Source organism: Heteronotia binoei, chromosome 3 (genome assembly GCF_032191835.1).
Source record: "Heteronotia binoei isolate CCM8104 ecotype False Entrance Well chromosome 3, APGP_CSIRO_Hbin_v1, whole genome shotgun sequence".
NCBI classification, from domain to species: Eukaryota; Metazoa; Chordata; class Lepidosauria; order Squamata; family Gekkonidae; genus Heteronotia; species Heteronotia binoei.
In genome coordinates, this window is record NC_083225.1 from 25,451,327 (window position 1) to 25,474,296 (window position 22,970).

At 40.9% G+C, this 22,970-nt stretch overlaps 1 protein-coding gene across 1 annotated transcript; it reads left to right on the forward strand.

Moving 5' to 3' along the window:
• The first annotated feature begins 15,832 nt into the window (after window positions 1–15,832).
• LOC132568887 (2-oxoglutarate receptor 1-like) lies at window positions 15,833–16,822 on the forward strand. Its single transcript, XM_060235071.1, has one exon. It carries the CDS (start codon window positions 15,842–15,844, stop codon window positions 16,820–16,822), a length of 981 nt encoding a protein of 326 aa, XP_060091054.1. The 5' UTR covers window positions 15,833–15,841.
• Window positions 16,823–22,970: the final 6,148 nt, after the last annotated feature.

A 22,970-nucleotide genomic window follows, 5' to 3' on the forward strand; every position in this document is an offset into this window, starting at 1 on the left:
TAGTAAGGATTAAAACAATAAATTAATAACACATAAGACATAAAAACCAGCGGTCTGTTAAATGCATTCTAATTCCATCCAGAAATTCTCAGTGTCAGTTAGTTGTTGTAGGCCAGCCGGAAGAGGACTGTTTTATTAATAATTTTCTTTTTCCCTTCTCTTTTTCTCAATTCCCCTTCTTTTTTCCTTATTTCATTTTGAATGTTCAACATCTGTTTTTCTTTTGCCCTCTTGCCTTTATTATTCAATGTAAACAATGTTCCTCTCATTATGGCTTTATAAGCATCCCACACCGTCTGAAATTCTATATCTTCTTTGTCGTTTATTTGGAAGAAAACTTTAGTTTCATTTTCTAGAGATGTCACTGTTTCTTTATTCTGTAGTAAATCTTCATTTAATCTCCATCTTCTTGACTTTTTGGACAATTTTGTAATCCACATTATTGGGTTATGATCAGCCCCTATTTTAGGTAAAATCTCTGTTATAAGGCCTAAATCCTTAGTGCCCCACAACATGTCAATTCTGGAAAAAGTATCATGTCTTGCTGAAAAAAAGGTATAGTCCCATACTTCAGGGTTAAATTTTCTCCATATATCTTCCAGGTTTTCTTGTTTGACCAATTAAAAAAGACTTTGGCAATTTTCCTTCCTTATTATTTCCCCCCCCCAGACCTATCCAGTGTATTCTGGATTGTTCCATTAAAATCCCCCATTATCAAAACTTGATCATATGTCACTTCATCAAATTGTTGTAGAGCGTCTTTTTTAAAAGCATCCTTTGCTCCATTTGGTTCATACAGTCCCAATAACAACGGGGTTTTTTTGCATTTAATATTATTTCTACAGCTACAAATGTTCCATTTTTATCTTTAAACACTAATTTCGGCTCCAATTCTTGTTTAATATAAAAAATCACTCCCCTTTTTTTCTGTTCAGCCAATGAATGAAAGTCTAGTCCCAATTGCTTATTCATAAAAACTTATAATCCTTTTGTTTGATATGTACTTCTTGTAAACAAATTATATTACAATTTTGCTTTTTAATCCAATGAAACGTTGCCTTTCTTTTTTTGTGGTGAATTTAGTCCATTTACATTCCAAGATAATAATCTGTAATCCATCATGGTGCAAATTCTTTATGTTCTTCACAAAATCTACGCAGTTCCTGGGTATTTGTAATTTTAATTCTTTTTCCTTGAAGTTCAAAGCTCAAACCTTCAGGTATTATCCATCTATACCTCATTTCATTGTCCCGTAATTTTTCTATCAATTTCTTCTATACTCTTCTGTCCCTTATCACTTGTCTTGGCAACTCCTTCATAATTCTTACTCTGCTGCCTCCACCATCAATGTCTTTTCAAAGTTTTTATTCATGATCTTTCCCACCATTTTTTTTTGTCATATATCTTATAACCACATCTCTTGGTAGATTATTTTTTTGGCATAAAGTGAGTTCACTCTATACACATAGCCGTACATATTTCTAGTCCCTTCAGGATCTTCCTCCAAAAATTCCACAATTATTTTTATTATATATTCTTTCAAATCAGTTTCTTTATCCTCAGGTACTCCTCTCAGACATATCTGGGTCTCCATCAATTTGCAGTCATGAAGTGCCACTTTTTCTTGTATTTTTAACAAGGTGGAATCATATACTTTCACTCTCCCTTCCACCTCTTGCACTTTTTTTGAGGTTACCACAGTCTCATTTCTGAGATCTTCTGTATCTTTTTTTACCTCTTCAATATCTTTTCTAATTTATTTTTAGGAAGCAGTTATCATCTTCTTCATCCCTTTCATTATCCTGGCTTCCATTGCATCAAATTGGTCCTGCATTTTCTCCAATGAAGCAGGCCTTGCTCGGGCTTGCTTGTGGTCTGACATGTAAAAACACTGAAAATTTTGACCTTACCAAATTAAATTTCAACTATCAGCTTTAAAAGAGTCAAGCTTGCTTTCTTCAATAAGCCTAATTTTGCCGTCCTCAGAGCCTCATAGGCTCAGATATTAATTTTTAAAGTTTTTATTTTCTCCAAAATGGCGGTCGCGACTTTCTGCCTCACTTTAAAAAAAAAATTATTTTTTCTCTAGAGGCTTCTAAAATAGTTATTAACAATAATGTCCAATAGCATTTACCTTATAAACGTCACCTCTGTCGGCTCCCCAATTTTTAATGTCCTGCACACTTAAAAAAAATTATTTAAACTTTAGCCTCCTTGCAATGGTCGCTGATGTTTTTCTATGATATTATAGCCCTAGAGTAGGCAGGCTGCTTCGATGATTTCCCTTTTCTATCCAATGCTTCCTGCTTTCCTTGCCACCAAATCCCGTTTTTGCTGGTAGAGATCTCTCACGATACTTGATGTATTTCCTGTGTTGACTGTGTGAGCTGCAATTCTATGACGATGGGGCTTTTTCTCAAAAACCGCAAGTAGACCAAACAATAAATTCCTTTCCACTTTTTAGCACTGTCCTTTAAATTTATAAAGTCCAAATTTTGCCCCTTCTCCCCTTCTTCTTCCAAGCTTTCTAGATTTCAGTTTCCCACCTTCTGATTTTATTTTGTTTAACTTTAATTAGTCCCGGAATGAAAGATAGCGATCTTTACCTTTTCTGTAATTATGCAGATCAACACTGGTCTTGTGTAGCTTTAGATGTTTAGCAGTATCAAAGAAGATTAGGATCCTGTCGAGCTTATGTCAAATAAATGACTCTAGAAACTTCTGCAGATGATGAAAATGCAACTCGTCTCCGGAGATCCCTCAAAACCTCAAAGGAGCCCCCCCCGGGACTCCCTTTTAGCCAAGGTAAATCTCCTCAAAGTTTCCTGTGCATATCTTGGACTGATATGCAGTAGGCAGTAGGCATTAAATTGCCTTCCGCTACCCCGAACAGAAGTTCCAGCCTGCTCCCCTTCTGAGAAGCAGTTCAGCTCGGCATTTTCCAACCCCGGAAGTCCACGAAAAAGGAAAAAACGTTTTTAAAGGGTTTGAAAAGTCACGGACGCCATTTTGAGTATTTTTAAAACTTTAAAAAATATCTCAAGTTAGGAAGCCCTGAGAATGGCGATTTTGGACTCATTGAAAAGGGCATTTCCTAATCTATAAGATCCTATGGTCTAATTTGAATTTGGTGAGATCAACTTAAGAGCCTATTTTAGCAGTAGACAGTAATGTCTGATCACAAGCAGGCACCAAGACAGACAAGGACAAGGACAAGGACTGGCTCACTTGAAGAAGGCATAATGCCTAAAATACAAGACCAACTGGATGCTATGGAGGCAAGACTGGTCAAAGTGATGAAAGATCTAATAATGGACAATAAGAAGCAATTTAAAAAGATATTGAAACAAGTGCAGAAATGGTGAAGACAGAAATTAAAAAAGAAATTGAGGATCTCAGAAAGGACTTACAAGCAACACTAAATAAAGTACATGTAGTTAAAATAAGGTGAAGGATCAAGATTCCATGACTAATAAATTGCAGGAGAAAGTAGCCCTGCAAGACTGTAAGATACATTTGAGAGGAGTACCTGAGAATTAAGGATCTGACTTAAAGACATATATAATGAGTATTATTGCTGAGTTTTTGGAGATAGAACCTGATGAATCTAGCCATCTTTATGACTATATATACAGGGTCAATTCATTATATGCCAAGAAAAACAAGCTACCAAGAGATGTGGTAATAAAATTTATTTCAAGAGACATGGTGGGAAAGATCTTAAGAAAACAATTTGAAAAGACATTGGAAATTGATGGAAGCAGTAAGAATCATGAAAGAGCTGCCAAGAAAGGTTATAAATGACAGAAGATTGTACAAAAAACTAACTGACAAGCTGCAGGATAATGAAGTGAGACAGATGGATACTACCTGAAGGTCTAAGTTTTGAACATGGTGGAAAGAGGATTACAATTACAAATGTACAGGAACTGAGGAGATTTTTTGAAGAAAACGAGGGATTTGGGAATACAGAATAAAAGAAGAATCGTTATGGATTACAAATTAATATCTTGGAACATAAATGTACTAAATCCACTGCAAAAAAGAAAGGCTACATTTCATTGTATCATGAAACAAAAATGTAGTATAATTTGTTTACAAGAAATACATATTAAACAATTGGATTATAAATTTTTATGGAATAAACAAATGGGTAAGGATTTTTTTTTCCTTTGGCTAAGGAGAAAAAAAGGGGAGTGATTTTTTATGTTAAACAGGAACTGAATCCAAAATTGATTTTTAAGGATAATGATGGAAGATATTTAGCTGTGTAAGTGACAATGAATGATAAAAGGATGTTGTTGTTGGGATTGTATGCCCCAAATGAGGCGAAAGACTCCTTCTTTAAAGACATTGTGTAACAATTAGACTAAGTGACTTATGAACAAATAATGGTAATGGGAAATTTCAATGGAACAATTATTAATGATCTGGACAGATCAGGGAAAAGAAATAAGGAGGGAAAATTACCAAAGTCATTTTTTGATTTAGTGAAACAAGAAAGCTTGGAAGATATATGGAGGAAATTTAATCCTAAAGTGCGTGATTACACATTTTATTCAGCTAGGCATAACTCTTTCTCAAGAATTGATATTTTATGGATTACAAAAGATCTTGGACTTATGATGAAAAAAAATAGAGATTCTTCCTAAAGTTGGGGCCGATCACAATCCATTGATGTGGTCGGCAAAAAGTGTGAAAAAGATTAGAAGATGGAGAATAAATGAAGATTTGCTACAGAAAACAAAGATAGTGGTGTCTCTAGAAAAGGAAACTAAAGCTTTCTTCCAAATAAATGAAAAGGAGGACATTCAATTCCAAACGGTGCGGCAGTAATAAGAGGCATTTTAATTACAATGAATAATAAAGATAAGAGAGCTAAAGATAAACAAATGCTGGGCATTCAAAAAGAGATTGGGGAAAAAAGAAAAAGAACTTTAAAAAAGACCGGGACAAAAAGAAAATAATAAGAGAAATTACAATATTGCAGAATCAATTGAGTCATTTGTTAAATAAAGAGGTAGAATGGAATTTGAAGAGACTACAACAGAAATCTTTTGAAGGAGCAAATAAACCTGGAAAATACCTGGCTTGGCAAATGAAAAAAAAAAAAGGGAAAATAAGTTTGTGAACAAAATTGTACTGGGAAGTCAAGAAATTGTTGACCAAGCAGGAATTAAAAGGGAATTTTACAAATACTGTAAGTTATTTCAAGCTCAAAAGGTGGAGAAGAGAAAAATAGATGCATATTTACAGAAAATTCAAGTAAATCCCTTAACAGAAAACCTGGAAAAAGTATTAAATGAACCAATTGAAAAAATTGAAGTTGAAGCAGCTTTAAGTTCGATGAAAATGGGAAAGGCACCAGGTCCAGATGGCTTTACAGCAAAAATCTACAAAGTCCTTGTAGAGATGTTAGTGCTGAAACTTCAGAAGCTGATGAATATTATAAGGACTGATGGGACAATACCAAATACATGGAAGGAAGCAATAATTTCGTTGATACTGAAAGAAGATAGAGATATCACAAATGTAAAAAATTATAGCCCAATTTCATTATTTAACAATGACTACAAAATATACGCTAGGATACTAGCAGAATGACCAACAGCATTTGAATTATTTTATCAAAAAGGAACAAGCAGGATTTCTTCCCAGGAGACAAATTAGAGATAATATTAGAACTGTTATAGATATTGTTGACTATTATGAGAGGCATCCTGAAAAAGAAGTGGCACTATTTTTTGCAGATGCAGAGAAAGCCTTTGACAATGTGAATTGGGACTTTATGTTTGCAGTGATGGAAAAACTAGGATTAGGAGAAGATTTTATAAGAATGGTTAAGGCAATAAACACTGAGCAACAAGCAAGACTCTATATAAATGCAGATTTGACGGAGAAAATGATAATTGGTAAAGGAACAAGGCAAGGCTGCCCTCTATCTCCATTGATATTTATAATGACACTAGAGATTTTGCTTCGGCAAATACAAGATGACAAAGAAATAGAGGGGTTGAAATTGAAAGGTCTTACCTATAAAGACAGAGTGTTTGCCGATGATGTAAGGAGAGCCAGTTTGGTGTAGTGGTTAAATGTGCGGACTCTTATCTGGGAGAACCGGGTTCGATTCCCCACTCCTCCACTTGCACCTGCTGGAATGGCCTTGGGTCAGCCATAGCTCTGGCAGAAGTTGTCCTTGAAAGGGCAGCTGCTGGGAGAGCCCTCTCCAGCCCCACCCACCTCACAGGGTGTCTGTTGTGGGGGAGGAAGGTAAAGGAGATTGTGAGCCGCTCTGAGACTCTTCGGAGTGGAGGGCGGGATATAAATCCAATATCTTCTTCTTCTTCTAATGTTTATTAATGAAAATCCCTTACATGTGACACCATTGCTGCTTCACAAAATAACAGGGTATGGAGAATTGGCAGGCTTTTTTATAAACAAAGAAAAATCGAAAATTTTGTGTAAAATATGACAAAGCCAACAGGAGAAACTGCAAAGGGCAACAGAGTGTGAGGTCGCTTCAAAAGTAAAATATTTAGGTGTGAAAGTTACCATGAAAAATATAGATTTGTATAAAAATAACTATGAGAAGCTTTGGCGGAAAATTGATGAAGATTGGATAAAATGGAATAAATTGAACTTGTCTATGCTGGGCTGAATCGCTGCAATTAAAATGAATGTCTTACGAAGAATTATGTTCCTATTTCAAACAATTCCAATTGTGAAGGACAATAAACAATTTAGTAAATGGCAAAGAAAAGTTTCAGAATTTGTATGGGCTGGGAGAAAACCAAGGATCAAAATGAAAATCTTAACCAATGCAAAAGAAAGGGGAGGTTTCCAGTTACCGGATCTAAAATTGTATCATGATGCAGTGTGTTTGGTATGGATTAAAGAATGGATGACATTATTAAATAAGAAACTGTTGGTTTTAGAAGGCCATGGAAATATTTTTGGTTGGCATGCTTATATGTTTTATGGGAAAAATAAGATGGATGGTTTTTTCTCACACCATTATATAAGAAGAAATCTGCTAAGTACTTGGTTAAAATATAAAAAATATGGTGATGAGAGAAAGCCGCTATGGATTGTGCCGACTGAAGTAATAAAATTATCCTCAGAAACAGATGAAGGGATGTGGTTAACGTATAATCAATTATTAAAGATACAAAGAGGAAAGGTGGAACTAAAATCAGCTGAATTTTATTATTTGTTCAATTTATATCCCACCGTACCCCACCAAGGCGGGCTCAGGGTGGCTTACAATACCAAATACTAACAATAAATCAGTTTAAAATACATTAAAATACATTAATGATTATACAATAAAATACATAAAAATACATAAAGCTCACTATGTTACCTCTTCCTTAAATCAATTCTTCAAGTATTCCAGTGTTCAATATTCTGATGTTCGTAAGTTTAAATATTCAGGCATCCCGATATCAATGAGTTGTATGCCAACCGGAAGAGGGCTGTTTTACAGGCCCTGCGGAACTGTTCAAGGTTCCGCAGGGCCCTCACCTCCTCCGGGAGCTGGTTCCACCAACAGGGGGCTGCAATCGAAAAGGCCCTGTCTCTGGTCACTTTCAGACGGGCCTCCTTTGGCCCAGGGATTATAAGGAGGTTCTGAGACCCCGATCTCAGCACTCTCTGGGGAACATGTGGTGAGAGACGGTCCCTAAGGTAGGTAGGTCCCAGGCCATAAATTACAGTAGAATTACAGTACAAATATAATTGGCTTCAACTACAACAAATGAAGAGCTTGGTGAAACAAGACATTAAAAATGAAGGTATAAGACGGTAGCAAACAGAATTGGAAAGAATGCTGTTGGGCGATAATGAAAAGTGGATTTCAAGGATTTATAAATTGCTATTGAAGTGGTCTACGGAAGATGAAGTAGTTAAATCTCAAATTATAAAATGGGCAATCAATTTTAACAAAGAAATACAAATGGAATCTTGGGAGTGTTTATGGAAGAACTCTATGAAGATATCGACATGTTACAACATTAAAGAAAATTGTTTTAAAATGCTGTATAGATGGTACAAGACACCTAAGAAATTTGCAAAAATGAACAATCAGGTGTCAGACAGATGTTGGAAATGTAAAAAACATGAAGGATCTTTCTACCATATGTGGTGGACTTGTGAAAAAGCAAAACAATTTTGGCAAATGATTCAGAAAGAAATGTCAAAAATTTTAGATTATGACATTAAGAGGTCTCCAGACTCTTTTTTGTTGGGATTACAAATGGAAAGCTTTCCAAAACAAGATCGAATGATGGTGTGGTATCTGCTTTCAGCTGCAAGGACATTATATGCGTGGTTATGGAAGCGAGATAAAATACCAGAAAAATGGGATTGGACTTTAAAAGTTCTGTCTTGGAGTGAAATGGACAAACTTACAAAAGTCTTAACAAGACTATGATTTGGAGAAGTTCAAAAAGAATGGGAGAAATTTCAAAATTACGTTGAAAAACAATGGAAAGTAAAGGGACATTTAGTGATTTTTGATAATAGCTGAAGTGTGGTGGAATAATGGACTAGTCTATAAAGAGAAAATTTTTTTGCTTTGCATTTAAGGTAAAAGGAGAAAAATGAAGAATAACTTATAGAGTTAATTTTTCTTATTTTCTTGTTTTTATTTCTTCTTTATTGTTATAAAGTTTTAAAATGGAGATTCTTGATTTGTTAAATTACCTTGGGGTCTTTTTTATACAATTTTAAGTAAACACCGGCAGGGGTCAAGAAAAGGGAAGGCGAGAAGGGGAAAAAATGTGATGTATTGTTTTCAATTTATATATATATTTAATTCTTTTTAAAGAATACTATAACAATATATTGCAAATTAATAAAATTGTTTTTAAACAGAAAGCATACTCTGCAGGGTTCATTTTGTAGAAAAAGAGGTGCCGGAGCTCAATAGCACAACTCGTTTTTATATGTCACACACCCCTGACATCACCAGAAGGTGTAGTAAATTATTTCAACTCAGTCAGCATCTACCTTAAAATCTACCTTGAATTATAGACCTTACTCTCATCATACTTTTAGAATTACTATCTCCTATGTGGCCACAGTGGCATGATCAAGATTCCTACTTATCTGTCCATCTGTTTATATGTTTTGGTTGTTTCTCCATTTTTGGTGGGGGGAAATATTAGAAACTTTGTCAAATCTTAGAGTTCAGCAAAATTCTCACAGGGGGGTTTAACAAAGGAGCTCAGAAGCAAACTTTTTTTTTTGCGGGGGGGTGGGGGGAGAAAGGTAAGAAAGAGCACAATAAAATTTAGAGGTTCAGGAGCTCCATTCCTTTGAGCTCCTGCCCAAAATGAGGCCTGATACTTTGGATGCACTCTTTATAGATTTAAAAAACTGTTGTGGGCTTTGCCACTTCCACTCTAAATGTACTTTCCTTTGATCATCATACATAAAGACATTTATGTCTTGTTAAAACAAAATTTCTTACAAGAAAAAAGTGCCAAAGTACTACATCTTTACAAAAGGCAACTGATTTGGCAATAAGGTTACCAGCCATTAGAGAGCCTGCTACTTTAACAGCATAGGTGACAGCCACTAGTTACCTAATTAAGCAATCAGACACACTGTAATCCACTAGAATGCAGCCAGAGATGGAGGTTAATGAGAGCAGTATTGGCTTCTGGGTTTGAACATATGAACATATGAAGCTGCCTTATACTGAATCAGACCCTTGGTCCATCAAAGTTAGTATTGTCTATTCAGACTGGCAGCAGCTCTCCAGGGTCTCAAGCTGAGGTTTTTCACGCCTGATTGCCTGGACCCTTTTTAATTGGAGATGCTGGGGATTGAACCTGGGACCTTCTGCTTACCAAGCAGATGCTCTACCATTGAGCCATCATCCCTCCCCAACAAGTATGTGAATGAATCAGGATGGTGATATATTTGTACTGATAAACTGCATTGGAAAATGACAGTTACTTCTGAGCATATATTTCTTTTAATCAGGGTGTTACAAAATAATTACTGTCATTTTTCTCCCTGAACCAATGGTTCAGCTCACAGCCTGTCAGCCTGTGGCAAACTGAGAAACCAAATTTTTGGAGACCTCCAAGTACACCTGGATGCATCCAATTTGCAGAGTTGCATGGTTTACCTGCATGATTTGATGGCAGCTGTCCCCCAACCCTCTCCCTGGTTTGCTGGTTCCACCTCCAGTTCTTAAGACCCCAAAAAAACCCCACTCAGTTGAGATGTACAACTTGAGTGCCTCTGTTTGCCCACAAGCCTTGCTAATTTTGCAATCACGTCTTGCGATCATTCCTCGAACAGATGCCCCTGAGCAGATGGGGCCGAAAAGCAGACAATACATTCTAATGTCAGTAATTTAAAGGACGCATCGGAGTGTGCAGACGCAAAGAGGGGACAAAGTGCACACCACTCCTGGCTCAATACAAGCTAGTCCAGTTTATGACCAGAACAGAAGGACCCCAGGAGACGCTGCCTCTTCTCTAGTACATGAAACTATCTCATTCTTGTATAGTCTAAAAGCTACTAAAGGCTGCTATGCAGGCGCAAGGTTCTTAGAATCACAGAGCTGGAAGGGGCCATACAAGCCATCTAGTCCAACCCCTTCCCCGCCCCCCCCCCCCCCAATGCAAGCTCAGCCTAAAGCATTCCTGACAAGTGTTCATCCAGCCACTGCTTGATGTCCACCAATGAGGGGAAGTTCACACACACACACCCCCGCCCAGGTAACTGATTCCACTGCTGAAGAACACGTAATGTAAAAAAATAAAATAAAAAATCCTAATATCCAGCTGGTGTCTTTCTGCCCATAATTTAAACCCAAAGGTAAAGGTAGTCCCCTGTGCAAGCACCAGTCATTTCCGACTCTGGGGTGACGTTGCTTTAACAAGGTTTTCACAGCAAACTTTTTCACGGGGTGGTTTGCGATTGCCTTCCCCAGTCATCTACGCTTCCCACCCCCACCCCAGCAAGCTGGGTACTCATTGTACTGACCTCGGAAGGATGGAAGGCTGAGCCAACCTCGAGCCGGCTACCTGAACCCAGCTTCCGCTGGGATTGAACTCAGGTCGTGAAAACAGCTTAGGACTGCAGTACTGCAGCTTTACCACTCTGCGTCACAGGGCTCGTGCTATATATATTTAAATGAGGCCTCCAGAACTGCACACAGTACTTGAGATGTGGCCTGACCAATGTGGTGTACAGTGGGACTTTGACATCTTATGATTTGGATGTTATGCCTCTGTTGATATACTCCAAGACCTCATTAGCCTTTTTTGCTGCTGCATAACACTGACTGCTCGTATTCAGCTTACACTCCACCTGAACCCCAAGATCTTGTTAACACACATTGCTACCCAGAAGTGTGTCCCCTCATCTAGTATGTGTTTCTCATTTTTGTTCCCCAGATATAGAACTCCACACTGATCTTGGTTGAATTGCATCTTCTTCACACCTGCCCACTTTTCCGGTGCCTACAACTGACCCTAAGCTTTGGCCTCTCTGATGGCCAAATGACAGTGCCTAGCAGCCCTCAGATATCTTCTTTAGAGGTATGTCCTTCCCTGCATTTCATGAACATTTCCTTTTTCTTTCTTAACTCACCACGGAGTTCTCTGTTCATCCACACTGGCTTCTTGGATCCCCTATCATGTTTCCATCTTAGAACAGTGATGGCTTGAGCTTGCAAGAGCTCTTGGACTGGTGCTACACTATGCTTGAGACAAACTTCACTTCTGGGAACATGAAGACAATCCAATTACGTGATCAAGGGAGTTCAAAGCAGGTACTTTCACCTGGAAATTGTATAATGACAAAATCTGCAGCATGGAAGCAGGGCTTTTTTTTGTAGCAGGAACTACTTTGCATATTAGGCCACACACTCCTGATGTAGCCAATCCTCCAAGAGCTTACAGGGTTCTTAGTACAGGGCCTACCGTACGCTCCAGGAGGATTGGCTACATCAGGGATGCATGGCCTAATATGCAAAGGAGTTCCTGCTACAAAAAATGCCCTGCTTCCCATGGAAAGAATGGTTAAAATAGGACCATGCGCTTCAAGCTTTTCCTGGCATTGCTCTACTCCCTCCATTTCTCTTCCTTCATATCCCATTATGATTCTGGCGATTCTTTACTCCACTTTTTCACCCTCAGTGCTTCTTATTCCTGAAACTTTCTCCCTCTCCCCACCCCTTGTGGTTTCATCGCTTTCTTCCTTGAAAACCCGCCTCTTCTGTAGTCTTAGGGCTTCAGCCCTCAGTCTGTATCTGTATTCATGCTTTTCAGAGATGTGCGCAGCTGAAATCAGCAGGCAAAGCTTTTCACAGGAAGGAAATCAACATTAACACCTGCTAATTCCTAAACAAGCATCAAAGGCAGCCCTACAGGGACCAGTTGGTGACTCCGGCTAGTTCTAATCCCCAACCAAAATAAAGCCTAAGAATACTTACTCATGTCTGCTCGCCTTTATCCCTTGTTCCCTTCCAGTTTTCCGCTTCTCTCCTTCTGTAATACCTGCCCCTGCTTTCTTCCCCACTCATTCAGCAAGTTGAACACAAACACGCTGGGCATGTGAGAAGGACTGCTTCCAGTGTTCCCTCTAAGCTGAGTTGCTGTGAGCTAGCTCACAGTTTTTTAGCCTCTGGCTCACCGATGTTGGTCTTAGCTTAAGAAAAATGGCCCCAGAGCAAACTGATTTACGCCATAGCTCACAACTTTCATGCCAGTAGCTCACAAAGTAGAATTTTTGCTCACAAAACTCTGTAGCTTAGAGGGAGCATTGGACTTGCTCTCCAGATGGTAAGCAGCCCGGAGCAAGGATTTTAGCTGATATTATTCTGTAAAGCTCCATCTACTCTGGTCACATTATATCTGTATCAATAGATCTGAATCCATTAACCGCGGAGTCACTCCTTGCAACGCGCAAATAAGCTGCTTATCAGAGAGTGACTGCCAGTTCCTGCTTTTGCAGACTGGATGCAAACAGTGAAAAGGAAGATCATGCAAAAGAAGGCAGGCCTGGCAGGTGAAATATAAACCTTGGCCACGCACTCACACCCCTCTTTTGTGACCTCTCAATTTACATGAGTCTGGAAAGGTATATAATTCCTGTAGCCACAGCTACAGAGGGGCTGCACTCAACCAAAGGTATTAGGCTATATGGATTGCACACTTGGGGAGGTTCATCGTACACCGCCAAGACAATGGAACAGAGAAGCAAGTTTATAATGAATTCCCAGGTAACTGGAATTTTTCCTCTGTCTAATTTTGGACATTTATCATGTGAGAGTGTGACCCGGAATGTGGTATTAAATGAGACAGAGATACTGTAAAGAGGGAACAATTCTGAGATATGGGCAGTCATCTTCCCCCAGACTTTTAAATGGCGATGCACTACAGGGGGCAACAAAACAGGAAGGAAATTAGACTTTTTGTTTTTCACACAAATCTTACCACTTAACTCGAAAAACTATCCTTTTTACACAGTGGCCTTTACCTTATGGTAAATGGAAGCAATTGGACTAGAAAGATTTTTAGAAGGGACTTGCAATGTTCTCTCTAAGCTGCAGAGTCTTGTGAGCAAAAAATCTTTGTGAGCTACTGATATTAAAGTTGTGAGCTACTACATAAATTATTGTGCTCTGGGGCTATTTTTCCTGAGCTAAGACAAAAATGCGTGAGCTGGAGGCTAAAAATCTGTGAGCTAGCTCATGCTAACTCTGCTTAGAGATAACACTGGAAAGGAGCTGGAATAACAGCATAAATCAGCACCAATCTCATAGACATATTCCAGCTAGAGAGTGTCATAATGTTGCAGATGTGATTATTGTGTGGGTTTTTTGAAGAAAGGTATTGTATTGTTTTGTATTGCCTTTGCTGTGACACTTCTTTGTTTCTGATAAATTGTAATTGATCAGTGCTAGCAGATTAATTGCGGGTTTTTAAATCTTAAAAATTGATCAAAGCAGACTAAAAATACCAAATTAATCACAAAGCTTATTCTATTTAATTTCTGAAATTTTATAGACTTTTAAGTCTGATGTAATATAGTCTGATGTAAATGTGAAATCTATATTGCGTATTGATAGTTTGAGGAGTGAAGCAAATGTTTATTTCAGAGTCAATATTGATTTCCAAATCACACCCTGATACCTGCACTGCGATTCTGAGCATGTGTATGCAGAAAGCACCTCTGCTGAACTCATGGGGCTCAAAAACCGCATTCTCCCTATCCAATTTCCCCCCCTACTGCGTAAAATGTGTCTGTCTGCACCATTAGAGAAGTGTTTGTGGTAGGGTTGCCAGGTCCAACTCAGGAAATATCTGGGGACTTTGGGGGTGGAGCCAGGCTGTGACAAGAATGGGTCCAGAGGAGGGCAACGAAGATGGTGAGGGATCTGGAGACCAAGTCCTATGAGGAAAGGTTAAAGGAGCTGGGGATGTTTAGCCTGGAGAGGAGGCGGCTGAGAGGTGATATGATCACCATCTTCAAGTACTTGAAGGGCTGTCATATAGAGGATGGTGTGGAATTGTTTTCTGTGGCCCCTGAAGGTTGGACCAGAACCAATGGGTTGAAATTAAATCAAAAGAGCTTCCGGCTCAACATTAGGAAGAAGTTCCTGACCGTTAGAGCGATTCCTCAGTGGAACAGGCTTCCTCGGGAGGTGGTGGGTTCTCCTTCCTTGGAGGTTTTTAAACAGAGGCTAGATGACCATCTGACAGCAATGAAGATCCTGTGAATTTAGGGGGAAGTGTTTGTCAGTTTCCTGCATTGTGCAGAGGGTTAGACTAGATGACCCTAGAGCTTCCTTCCAACTCTATGATTCTATGAAGAATGACTGAACTCTGAAGGGAGTTCTGGGCCATCACATTTAAAGGGACTGCACACCTTTTAAATGCCTTCCCTTTATTGGAAATAATGCAGGATGAGGGCACCTTTTTAAGGGGGCTCATAGAATTGGACCCCTTGGACCAATCTTTTTGAAACCTGGGGATTTTTCTTGAGGAGAGGCACTGGATGCTATGCTGAAAATTTGATGCATCTTCCTCAAAAAAACAGCCCCCCCTCAAAGCCCCAGATACCCACAGATCAATTCTCCACTATACCCTATGGGTACTGGTTTTCATAGGGTATAATGAAGTGCCCAGTAGACATTCAACCCCATCCCTGCCTTTCTGATAATCCTGAAGTGGGGAGAGAGCCTTCAAACCTGGGGATCCCCTTCCACCAACTGAGGAATGGCAACCCTGCATGGTTTGTCCAGATTTAAGATTCTTTCTGGCAGGGGTCCTTCTCCTCTGCCATTATTGAAGATACATGAGGCATGTTTCCCTTTGCATTTGGCTACACCAACAGTATATCCCTCCCATTTAGTCCACCCTCCTGCTCTCCCAATCTCTCATCAACTCCATAGCACACGGTGGGAAACAAACCATAATTAAAATACAATGAGGAATAAGTGTCATACACATCAGCAATTTTCAAAAGAGGTATTCTCCTCCCTCAACTCAGGTGCCAAAACAGAAAAGCTGCCTCTACATGATGAGTACGTTTGGTCTGCTCTTCAATCAAAAAATATTAAAGAATATATTACATCTGCATTGCCTTCCCATAACAGAAGTCTAAATATCCTTGCTATTTCTGTATATCACACAGGAAAAGTTCTACAGAGGACTTCTGTCTCTTCCCTGTCCCATTTCTGCTATGCTATGCATGCTGTAACCTGACAGTCACCTGCACGTTCTTCAGTCCTAATGAGAGGCTTTGCTCAAATCTGCATCTAAAAAATAACCTCTTTTTTTGTTTTCTTCTCCAAGAGTTAAATGAGACAGCCATGGATATGAGGACTGAAGGCCCGGTCAACTTCTCCTCTTTGCAAAATGAGACAACTGCTTTCAGGAACTGTTCGGTTGAAGGCATCTCATTTGAGAAGTTCTATATCCCCATAATTTATAGCCTTCTCTTTCTGGTGTGTTTCCCAGGGAACATCATTGTCATTTTTGTATATGTCTTCAAAATGAGGCCCTGGAAAAGCAGCACAATCATTATGTTGAACTTGGCCATCACGGACTTGCTGTACGTGTCTTGCCTTCCGTTCCTGATACATTACTCAATCAATGGAGACCACTGGGTCTTTGGAAGCTTCATGTGCACCTTCATCCGCTTCACCTTCTACTTCAACACCTACAGTAGCATCCTCTTCCTGACTTGCTTCAGCCTTTTCCGTTTTTTCGTCATCGTCTACCCCATGAACTGCTTCTCCCTTCAGAAACGGAGATGGGCCATCACGGCCTGTGCTTCAGTCTGGATTGTTTCTCTGCTCATGGTTAGCCCAATGATCCACTTCATTACCATAGAAGAAAGAGAGAACAGATCCATTTGCTTGGACCTGACTAATTCAGAAGACCTGGACTCTATACGGTTGTTCAACTGGCTCCTAACGACTTTTGCTTTCTTTTTGCCTTTAGTGCTTGTGACTCTTTGCTATGCAGTGATTATCTACACGCTGGCCAGAGGGCCTCACACTCACACTTCCTTCAAGCAAAAGGCTCGCACACTGGCCATTGTCCTCCTGGCCGTCTTCTATTTGTGCTTCTTGCCGTTTCACATCTTCCGAGGCGTTCGTATTGAGCTAAAGTTCTATCCTGTCAGCTGCAAAATAGAGAAGCAGATCCGGGATGTCTTTACTGTGACTAAGTCCTTAGCCTCGTTAAATACCTTTGGTAACTTAATATTTTATGTGGTGCTGGGTGATAACTTTCAACACGCCATTCTTTCTATTTGTAAAATGAACATGAAAATGGCTAAGAAATAGAGATGGATGTTATATATTAAAAGACTTGAAATGAGAGGTTACGCTTGAAGTTTGTCTAAACAAGTGAAGTTTTGGCAGGAGGACAAGGCTTGTTGATGTGCAAGGGGGTTGAGGTAATCCTGGAAATAAAAAAAAAAAATTCTCCATAGTTTCTTTCCCCCCCCAAATGTCATGTGCGATTGCTGCTTTGGATTCGAGACATTCTTCTTATCATACATTTCTGTTACAATTGTGCCAGACACCGTTGCTGATTCCTTACTCATTAACAGAAGAAAAGCTTGTAAAATAAAAGAGCTTTATGAAATTATGCGTGGTATGGAGAATGAGTACTGAGAAACCTTTTCTCTCTCCCTTGCAATACTAGAACTTGAGGTCACACAATGAAATTGATTGGCAATAGATACAGGGCAGATTAGAGACAGCATTTCTTCATATACAATATAATTAACACTGAATTTGCTGCCACAGCTGGTAGTGATGGCCATTAGCCTAGCTAGATTTAAAAGAGAATCACACAAAGTCAGAGCGGAGAGATTTATCCACAGTTATTAGCTGCAATGACTAACTGAAACCTCCATGTTCAGAGGCAGTCTGCTACAATTTGAGTTGGTCTGCTAGGTGATTTCTTGTGTTGCTTGTGGGCCTCCCATGTCATCTGGTTAGCATCTAGCAGAAACTGGGTGCTGGTATATATGAGCAGGGCTGCCAGCAACGGGTTGGGAAATACCTGGAGAATAGAGAGGTGGGGAGGAGCCTCAGCAGGTTATAATGCATACAGCCCACTCTCCAAAGCAGCCTTTCTTTCCTAGGGGAACTGATCTTGGTTGTCTGGAGATCCACTGTAATAGGTCTCACCTGGAGGCTGGCGGCCCTATGAGTCTATGGTCTGACCCAGCAGGGCTGTTCTTAACTAAACAATTCATAGCCTTGAAGCCTATTCGGTGGTGGTGTACATGTATCCCTGTGTTCTCTGACCACGTGTCAGTAGCATCCAGCAACATCTGTTAATTCATATGACTGACATGGAAGCTTCCAGGTCTGTTGAAAGGTGCGCTGTGTGGCACTAAAGGCCCAAGAGTAGAAGAAGGGGCAGTATTGTCCTCTGAGGTCCTCTAGCATGGTTCCACTCTGAGGCACTCATTGGCTCCCCCAACCTGGAGATATCTACTTCCGAGTCAGGCTCTACTGCTGACTAGGCTTGCTCCAAGTGTCTCTCCTCCTCCAAGTGTCTTTCTACTTCCCTAGTCCTTCTCAGTTCTACTAGCTTCTTCATCCATTTACCTGACCTTTGGCCGGTATCCTTATTCCAGCCATCAATGTCGAGATGGTCGGATAGACCATGGCCTGCCACTGACCCAGCCTCTGAGCTGAAATTCAGCCTCCCAGGAACTTGCCACTGTGCTCCAACCAACTCCAGCTACAGCTCTTCTGGGACTTCTGCTTCATCTTCTGCTCTGTGCAGGGGCCACTAGAAGCTAGTAGTGGTCAAGAATTACATCAGCTGATGCAGTCCCATTAAATAATTTTTAGAGGTGCAGAATCAAAACCACAGCAGAATGCGAACGATAGTTCCCCATTTTTTTTTCTACGCTTGTGCCTTAAAACCACTCTGAAACAATGGCATTAAGTAGGTGGAGCTCTCCCTTTGGCTCATCTCTGTGGCAGAAAAAGTTTCATCTGTGGCTCAGTGGTAGAGCACCTGCTTTGCATGAAAAACCTCCCAAGTTCAATAGACAGTACTGACCTTATAGACCAGAGGTGGCCAAACTGTGGCTCAGGAGCCACATGTGGTTCTTTTACACATATTCTGTGGCTCTTGAAGCCCCCACAGCCCCATCAGCTCCCTTGGACAAGGCATTTCTCTCTTTAAGTCATTGCATTTAAAATTAAAGTTGCTTTCTTTCCACTTCTCCTTCCCCTCTCCCCATCTGTTTTCCTTCCTTCCCTCAAACATGATGCTCTTGCAGCAATCAGACAACTGATGTCTATTCTGTGTGGCTCTTACATTAAGCAACTGTGGCCACTCCTGTTATAGACCAAAGATTGGTGTCAGCAGAAGAGAGTTTCCTTGTGTTCAAGAATGTGTGCATGTGAGGTATGCAGTGATAGAAGGGCTCAGGTTGCACATATTGCCAGGCTGGTTTTTTTCAACTCCACCAAGTCAGGCATTGAGTTCCCTTCCTCTCTAGCTCTGACTTGCTACTGTGATCCACACAAAGGTCACCTCAAGGCTAGACTACTGTAACTCACTCTATATAAGGCTACCCTTGAAGTTGATCCAGAAGTTATAGCTTGGCCAGGATGCAGAGGAGTGGGTACTAACGGGGCCCCCAATGACAGCATATATTCAATCTCTGCTCTGCCAGCTGCACTGGCTCCAAGTTGAGTACTGAATCGGCTTCAAGGTTTTGCTTCTGACCTTTAAAGCCCTTAACTGTCTGGGACCACTGTACCTAAGGGACTGGTGCTCCTGGTATGTTCCCCTGAAAAGCTCTACACTTGTAGGATCAAAATCTACTGGCGATCTCTGACCCAAAAGATGTCCAGCTGTCCTCAACTAGAGCCAAGGTTTCTCAGCCCTGGCCCCAATCTGGTGAAATTCTCTACCTAGTGATATCTGCATCCCTTGGGACCTAACTCAGTTCTACAGAGCCTACAGTTGAGGACAGCAATGGCTTTGTATTACCATTCTGTTATGTTCTCCCCCGTGCCCCGTTTTACAATCTGCCCATGGAGGGAGTGAAAGCTATTATGCCATCATTATTGGAGGATGTTTCCTGATTTTATCTGTTATTAATTTTCTTATTTTCCTGCTTATTGTATTTTAGAATTGTATGTTTTTGTTCTGATTTACACTGCCCTGAGCCCTTTAGGGGAGGACAGTATAAATATAATATAATATTAACAACAACAACAACAACTAGCAACTGGGTGGGAGAAGACAACAGGTGAACTAACACAGATCATCACTGCTGCTGAGGCGTCTCAACCATCCAGCCCCTGCATTGTTGGCAGAACAAAAGGCCTATGGCAGCAACCAGAAGGAAGCAGAGCCAAGTGCCAACATTTCTGCCAGGCCTGCAGGACCTCCTTGGTTTAGGCCCCTCATCTGCGGTGATTATCTGTGTCAGCTCACATGTTGCTTGGCCACTCGGCAGCTGCAGGATGACCAGTCTCCAGGTGGGAAGTGGAGTTCTCATGGAATGACAGCTGATCACCAGACTTTGGAGATCAGTTCCCCTGAAGAAAATGGCTGCTTTAGACAGTGGACATTGTATCTCACTAAGTCCCTCCTCCTCCCCAAACCCCACCCTCATGAAGCTCCACCCCCAAATCTCTAACAATTCCCCAAACTAGAGTGGGAAACTGTAGGTGGAAGTGCCAATGTAGATGATGGGTGAACCATACCCACAGCTGGTCCTGCTGGCTGTGTCTGAGCTGAGGGGCTCATATGAACATATGAAGCTGCCTTCTACTGAATCAGACCTTCAGTCCATCAAAGTCAGTCTTGTCTACTCACACAGGCAGCGGCTCTCCAGGGTCTCAAGCTGAGGTTTTTCACGCCTATTTGCCTGGACCCTTTTAAGTTGGAGATGCCGGGAATTGAACCTAAGACCTTCTGCTTACGAAGCAGATGCTCTACCACTAAGCCATTGTCCCTCGCCTTAACTCAGCCAGCAATACTGGCTGCCGGTGCTGCAAGGGCAGCCCAGTTTGGCTCGGTCTCAGTCTCATCTAAATTCCCAGTCTCATCTAAATTCCCTACTCTTGGTGCCTACTAGTGGTTAAAGTATCAGACTAAGATCTGGGAGGGCCAAGTGATTCAAATCCCCATTTCACCATGGAAGCTTGCTGGGTGACCTTGGGCCAGCCACTCACTCTCAGCTTAATCAACCTCGCAGGGCTGTTGTGTGGATAAAGTGGAGGAGAAAGATGTAAACTGCTTTGGGAGAAAGGCGGAATAAAAATAAAAGAAATACTTTATTAAAAAATCCATATTTGCAGCCAGGGGTCATTTTGTAGAAAAATAGATGGTGGAGCTTGTTAGCATAACTCATTAGCATATGCTGCCCCCTCACCAGCCAAAAGCAAACCGATGCAAGAAAGGAGAGCCCCAGGCAAGCAAGGCCTGCTTGGGCTCGTTAGAGATCCAGCCAGCCCAAGCAGGCCGCGTTCATCTGGGGCTCTCCATGGCCACCCCCACCCTCAGTCAAAAGGCCAGCAAGCCACCTGACACCCAAAATCACATAAGAAGTGAAGAAAGGGTGGTGTGGGCTTCTCTGGGGGTTAATGAGGGCTGCTGAGAGTGTGGCAAAGCTCCTGGTGGGTGGCTGGCTGCCCACTCTCCTAATCCAGGGATTGTTATGCAGCTGCACCTACTATTCAATGGACAAGGTAGGTGGGGAGGAGGGGGGGGGACCCTCAGAAAGGTTCAGGAGCTGTTCTCCTGTGAACTCCTGCTGAATTCAAGGCCTATATACAGCTGCTGCTCTTAAGCATAGTGAAAAGCCCTGTCCGGTTTAGTGCTGACATTTGTTAAAAGCACAAACTTAGCTAAAGCACTATATGACATATTAGAGGACACAAATGGAATGTTTCTGTGTCACACAGCAAGGCATAACTCACTCAAGCATTTAGAGTATTTATGGCCAGCCTTTTGGCTTAAAACATTTTTGAAGTGGCTAACAGAAAAATAAAACGCAAAGATCAATTACTATCAAATAAAATCAATTACTGAACCATAGAAACCACAATACTAAAATAGCTTTTGAAGCATTAGCGATGATGGTAAGTAGATATCATTCAATAACAGAAGACATTGTTTTACCAAACCACGCACAAGTCAGTCAGGCTGATGCCAAAAGAATGTCTCTGGGAAGGGGATCCTTCACGAAGGAGGCACTGCAGAAAAGATCTTATCTCCAGTTACTGCCTGCCTTAGGGTTGCCAAGTCTAACTCAGAAAATATCTGGGGACTTTGGGAGTGGAGCCAGGAGATTTTCACATCCCCCAAAATATATAAAAAATACAACAGTGCAGTTGCCCCTCCTCTGTCTCACATACACACACAAAGCAGCCAAAATGAAGAGTTTGCAATCCCACACTTCTGTGATTTTACTGAGGCAATTTACTCACAAAGTTGTTGAATCTGTTATATATTCAACCTAGTTCTTCAGACTAACACAGGGAAATCAATGGTTCTAGTTTACTTTTTACTTTCTATTTTACTGTGCAAAGGACTTCTGAAAGAAATGTAAAACAAACCCTCCCATTTGTTGTGTTGGTTTCCCTTCCTTTCCAGCAGTTCACTAGGAGCAGCCATGTTGTTCTGCCAGCTCACCCCTCCCACATTCATCCTGACTCCTACAGGTTTAAAGACACACATGCCTTCTAAAAAGCAAGCAGTTTCCAAGCTTGTTCTAGTCTTCTGAGGTGGAAAGGCACATGGTGGCTGTTGGGGAGGGGCTTCCCCCCACTGGTCCCCCACTGGGTAGGAAGAAGCCTGCAAAAGTGGGGGGCCCCCTGCTGGCACCTGGGGATTGGGAAGCCTAGGCTGCCTCTAAAGCCAGGGGTACTTGAAGAGGATCTCAAAGGACAGACAGATTTATACAGGGGCCTTCTGAGCTTGGGTGCTCTGTTTTATTCTCTTCCTGCACAACCAGGGGACAAAACACAGCGCCTCCAGCAGGAAGCTGAGACCAGGCCAGGCTGGAGGAGACCCTCAGTAAAGGAGCTGCACAAACTGAGTTGCAGAAATTCTTACAAGTAAACATTCGGTTGCAAAATGCATTATTTAGAGTAGTGTGAATGCACTCAGTGTCCCCAAAGCACAATGTCCCATTACTACTTACAGTTTACTTTCTGTTTTGAAAAGTTGTACCTGAGTAGAAAACTAGACCCATATAATCTAAGCATTTTTGCCACTTGGGCATTTTTTCACCCCATGGGTTCCTAAACTACCTCATTGAGGTTTTTATCTACCTCAAAAGTTTATTGGGTATGCAGTGATCCAGGGAATTGTTTCTAAATGCTCCAGAGAGATACAGCTCTTCACCCATAAACAATGACAACAAAACTTTGTGGCACATTTGTACCCCTAAATACAGGGGGGTTTAATTTGGGGTAGATATGTATCTCAAATGCCAAA

Bases quoted from the DNA above. Each gene is read 5' to 3' on its own strand.
- LOC132568887 (XM_060235071.1), top strand. From the start codon at position 15,842: ATGGATATGAGGACTGAAGGCCCGGTCAACTTCTCCTCTTTGCAAAAT.